At 36.3% G+C, this 5,815-nt stretch overlaps 1 protein-coding gene across 2 annotated transcripts in view; it reads left to right on the top strand.

Annotated features, from left to right (window-relative positions):
* Positions 1 to 5,815, top strand: part of RFX3 (regulatory factor X3) — a 291,441-nt gene that overhangs the window by 210,010 nt on the left and 75,616 nt on the right. For both annotated transcript variants that reach the window (XM_007464196.1, XM_007464197.1), the window contains one exon: positions 4,366 to 4,440. In XM_007464196.1, the coding sequence (XP_007464258.1) occupies positions 4,366 to 4,440 (75 nt within the window). The remainder of the gene's footprint in view (positions 1 to 4,365; positions 4,441 to 5,815) is intronic.

Raw genomic sequence — 5,815 nt, 5'->3', positions numbered from 1 at the left:
TTTCCCTAAGGGCTTAGGTGTGAGTTTTCTCTGTTGTCCTTTTCAGGACACTGATTCTTGGGTGGATATCTTACAAGCTTCAAGTGACCTTGGGTGCTTAGAAGTTCTCCACTCGTCCCTGGATTCCAACAAGGCAGCATTAGCATTTGAGTGACTGGAAAAGCGTTTGCAGCCTGTGTTTTAGGCCACATGTTTGTCATAGTGTGTATCTATCCCCCATCAGGTAATAGGTGCCCTGTCCCCTTCAGGTCCTTATTAGAGGGTTTGCTGTATCTTTTTTTTTTTTTTTTTTTTTTTGCGGTACGCGGGCCTCTCACTGTTGTGGCCCCTCCCGTTGCGGAGCACAGGCTCCGGATGCGCGGGCTCAGCGGCCATGGCTCACGGGCCCAGGCGCTCCGCAGCACGTGGGATCCTCCAGGACTGGGGCATGAACCCGTGTCCCCTGCATTGGCAGGCGGACTCTCAACCACTGCGCCACCAGGGAAGCCCGTTTGCTGTATCTTTGTAGGAGCTCCACTGACCTTTATTTTTTTTCCTCCTGGATTTGAAATACAGCTTCTCCCTGTTCCTACTGATTTCTGTTCCTAATTCCTGAGAAATCATGGAAGAGTTTCTTCCCTGGTGCAGTCTGCAACAGACATGCATACTTTCTATATTCCAAACAAATAGGGCTTTCTTCTGCCTTACAGAGCCCAGGTATTTTTTTCCTTGAATCTACCACACAAGAACTAAGGTCTTCCTGTTGCCATGTGGTCATATTTGTATCACATTTGTGACCATGCCACTCTCTGTTTCAGAAGAAAAAATAATTGTCATAGTCTTTAATGAGCACTCCATTCTTAGTATGGAGGGAAGCCACTTGTGCCCAAATGAGCGAAACCACTTACACCATTCCCTGGGATTCTGTCTTTTGAGAATTCAGTGTTTGGTTGGGGGGCTGAGTCACACCTGTATTTACTTTAATTCTACAGTTCCTAACTGGTGACACAAGGTCAGACATCGTTTTCTCATGGCAACTAGTAGTACCTTCCTCTCTTTCTTCGCCCAAATTAAGCTTCACTCACAGCAAAACTCATGGGTGTCCCTGCACTCTCTGATGAAAGTCTGTTTTCCTGAATAGTCTTCACTGTGAACTACTCTCAGCAAGTGCTCAACCCAGGTCTGTTTTTTCGAGTTATGCTCTGTAGTGCCTTGTCATGGGACACACTGCAAAGAGGTCTTTCATCTTTCTGCTAATGTGCGGTCAGAAAGAAACCTGGCCTTATGCATGTAGAAACCTCTCCACATTACCTGAGCTCTGACTCTTCAGACTTTGTCAGGCATTCTGTCGGGGTAGCATCTGAGGCTGGTGGTCTCACACTTATAATTCCTATGGCTGGAAGACTTTTCATTGATCTCTGTCGCTTTTCTGCCCCAGAAGCCTGCCAGTCCTCTAATATTTCAGTGGCGTGTCTAAACACAGTGCAGAATTCTCTTCTCCAGTTTCTGAAAGTGTTTCTGCAGTAGCACTGGACCAAGGGTTTCTGTCTTTGACTGATAACCAACCTCAGAGTAGATTCCCATTCTCATGGGAATCCTGTTTTAGCCGGCGAACGTGGAGGGTTTTAATTCATGCCTAGTATATTGCTAACGATCTTTTTTTAGTCTTCCAGAAAAGATTGATTTTTCTAAGAATTCATGTGCTCATTGTGGCTGGAATGGTTATCAGTTTCTTACCTGCTCTTTCACATAGGGAGTTGTGAGTCTCACCCACTCCAGTAATGGCACTTAATGCTCTGTAAGCCTGTCTTTTCATGCTGAACATCTCATCTCAGATGGAACATCCCACCATTTGATTTCAGAGGAGTTGCCATAGCTTCTTATCTGATTATGAATCAGTAGTTCAGGGTCATCATGAACCAGTCTAAACTGCCAAGCACCATGCATCCTAGCATTAGATAATCGTGGAGAAGAAATGTGCACTATTGACGATTGATTCAGTCCTAGGATGATTATTCAGTAAGAGATACAACTGGGCACTGTACCTTAGTTCAGAGAATTGATTTTTCAAAAAAAAAGCTAAGGTATACTCATAGTCTAAAGCTTAATTAGTTTAGGGAAGAAATGGAAAATGTTTATTTACCATACTTATTTTTTAATTGTCAAAAACAACCACAAATCCTTTAGTCATGAAGAAATAAAAATTGCTGTTAACAAACAAAGCCAGATGTGGATTTCTCCCTCATTATTGCTCAGCTATTATATTTTTGATCATTTTTACCTTTCACTTAAACCTATAAAATCACAAGATACAGATAATTTTATTTTTAAGTAGACCGAAATCTAACCTCAAATTTTCCACACTCAAACTTTAAAGAAAATGTAGGCATTTTAGCAAATTTGAATTTTGAGCAAATTCTTCCTAGAAGTCATTTACAGTCACATGAGGATGAGGCTTTTCAGCTGTCTTTTTATATATGTTTTTTTGGTTGTTTTTTTTTTTTTTTGGTTGTTTTTGTTTGTTTGTTTAGTTTTTTTTCATGTGGGCCATTTTTAAAGTCTTTATTGAATTTGTTACAATATTGCTTCTGTTGTTTTTTATGTTTTGGTTTTTTGGCCGTGAGGCATGTGGGATCTTAGCTCCCGGGACCAGGTATCGAACCCACATCCCCTGCGTTGGAAGGCGAAATCTTAACCACTGGACCGCCAGGGAAGTCCCGATATATGTTTTCTCTCTGAAAACAAGAGCACTTATTGATGCCCTTTTAAGAGATGTAATACTGAGGTCCTTTATAGTTTTAGTTTAACATTTTGGTAAAATGTTTACTCATTACATTTACATTACTCTTTCCATAATTTTTTTTTTGGTTTGTACAATATCATTTTCTTCAGTTTATTTTCAAGTATAATGATGAACTACATTAACCTTCCATCTGGCAAAGAGTGTTTCAGAAGCCAGTTAACTTAATTTTGTGATTAAAAAAAATTTAATCATATAATAAATTGTATTATATCATCTTATGAATTATAATATACTTTAAGAGTATTTTTTCTATAATTTCTACCTAACATTCTTTTCTGTATTACATTTTATTAACTCTAGGGAAGAAGAGCAAGTAACTTGGGGAAATAACATAAAATTAAAGCTACTAATTCCTAAGAAAATTAAATTTAATGTTGACATAATTGAGACTGAACATTCTGTGTATAAAGTATTCCACCATAAAGCGGTTGTAAACTTGATGGAAAAAAAAAAGACTTTGCTTTGCTATGGATTTTGCCATCCATCTTTTTTTTTTGGTAGGGGGAGGCAGTTGAAATTGAAATTTCAAGGCATCATTAATTTTCATAGCCAATGTAAAGTATGTTATCTGCGTTTGAAAGCATGAAATATTTTTTATAACTGCTTATAGGGATGTTGATTTGATCAGATAGCAAAAATTAAAATAATGATTTCTTTCCTATATAGTGTGATTTTTAATTTAACTATAGTTAATATTGTTAATAGAATCCAGTAATCAAATACAGGGTGTTTGGAACCTGATCTTACAGTAAGTGCTATAGTGCTAGGAGCTGAGAGATAGTGATCTTTAAATATGAGGTTATCAAGAGTGCATCTCATTTATTATTGGCACCTGCTACTTACTTAAGGTGTTATGATTGCTCATGGTGTGCTGAGATTACACGGAAGAAAACTGTTTCTGTGATTGTCCCTTTTTTTGTTGGCTCTGAATTATCTTCTCTTCTACATTCCATTTCTGCTATCATTTCTAATGGCTCTGCCTCACCACCACATCCTAAACTGTGATGTAGGGACCGTGATTACATCTAAATGTGTTCATACTAATGACCCTCCACTTCCAAATTTTAATACAGGGTTTAGAGAAGAATGGATAGATTTAGAAGCTTTTGAACATTGATGAAGGTGTCTTTGCACATTTGCATTAAAATACTAATGCATATTAATAAAACACAACTCTGCAGTAGTTTTCTTTTGTGACAGAACGGAACAAATATTAAATACTCTTTGGGTGGGAGACTGTTCAGAAAGAGAGCAGTTACTCGCTCACATGTTGAACTACGAAAGTCAAGAATATTTTAACTAGCACAATCCTCTGGGGTTCCTGCTTCTCAGGTCTCCCTTCTTATATAATTATGGAATATTCAAAAAGGTTTGCTTTTGTGATTGAGCTTATTATTAGTGTGCCTATTTTTATGTTATTTGGGATTGGGGGGAGGAAGGAGGAAATACACATTTAGTGAGAGCTATTCATTAGCCACCATTGAAGAAGAAATTGAACTTTAAAGAATCTATCAAAAATTCTCTGGTGAGCCTTTTATTACTATCTTGTCTTGAGCCCTTTTTTTAATGACATCTATTATCAGATTGAAATGGCGATTGAGACGCTGCAAAAGTCTGACGGTCTGTCCACTCACAGAAGCTCTCTTCTCAACAGCCATGTAAGTTGCCTCTTCTTCATGTAAACTAATCTCTTGCTTGTTCTGCATGTGTTGCTTGCTTCTAAATGCTTGTTTTTATTTATTTACTTATTTATTTTGCTTCTTAACCTTCCTTTCTCAGCCCCTTATGATCTCTGTATCACTTAATGGCAATTTTGCACAGTGAAATATCTAAAAATAGAGCCCCCAATATACTTCACTAGGTTTTTTTTACTGTTTTGGTACAGATATATTTCCAAGTTAATAACAAGCTACCAAATATTGGTAAAAAGTAACTGATGATTGAAATTTTTCTAGTGTGACATTTATTTACTGTGAAGCAAATGTTTATAATCTGCATCTTCGAGTCTGAGACAGAGAAATGGTCGTGTCTGTTTGTATGACCAGTAATATTCTTTGTAAGTGGAAAAAAGATTGTTAATGCCAAACCCAATGATAAACTGTTCGAAATGATTTATTTACCAGTAAGGCTATATAAAATGAGCAGGAAACAGCTACCTAGAGGAGCTCAGGTCCTAAGACCTAAAGAAAAATGAATCTGGGCCAAAAGAAGAAGTGAGATTCTAGATAAGCCTTAAACTGCCAATAATTCAGATAAAACAGGATTATTGTTACTATTTTTTAAAGCTTTTAACTGTTATCAGATGCAGCATCACTACAACACCGGTGAGTGTAAGAAGAATGATGACAATTTGTGAAACTACAAACATTTTCATCAGATGTTCAAATTTTGGGGACTCAATGAAAATGTTGATTAAAAATTATTTTGTTATCATGATTTCTGAATATATGGGAAAAAGTAAATAGACCTATTATTTAAATCTGTCTAGACAGTTCTTCTGCTAAATTAATGTCAGTAACAATATAGTAAGAATTAGAGTTTTCCCTCCCAGCTGACAGTGTATTCTTAAATTTGGAGATAAAATTATTATTTTTAATTCTTCCCCATATTTTGTGACTGAAAAGTCCAAAATTGGATCACCCAAGTGAAATAAAATATCATTATTTTTTTCAATAAACCTGAAACATTTAGCTCATAGAAAATGTTTCACTGTGCTTTTTAAATATTTGAATTTTCAAACATTTAAATTTTATATTCCAACATAACACAAAATACTTCCTTATGTTCTTACACATTTATTTTTAGATGAAGTGGTTTGTTTCTTTTTCAAAGGGAAGTATATCATGACAAATAAAAACAAGTTAACCTACTTGGAGAATGACTACAATTTTGGTGAAAATTATAGATTCTAAATTATAAAACAATATATACCTTGGCCCTTCTTTTGAAAGCTTAAGGAATATGATTTTTCCCCTTTCTGAAAGTTTGTATGCAGTACATCACTCTTTTATATGTTTCATAGGTATATTCCTG

Source organism: Lipotes vexillifer, unplaced genomic scaffold (genome assembly GCF_000442215.2).
Source record: "Lipotes vexillifer unplaced genomic scaffold, Lipotes_vexillifer_v1.1 scaffold1544, whole genome shotgun sequence".
Classification (NCBI taxonomy): domain Eukaryota; kingdom Metazoa; phylum Chordata; class Mammalia; order Artiodactyla; family Lipotidae; genus Lipotes; species Lipotes vexillifer.
Note: the sequence above shows the minus strand (reverse complement) of the source record. Positions and strands in the feature narration are given on the sequence as shown.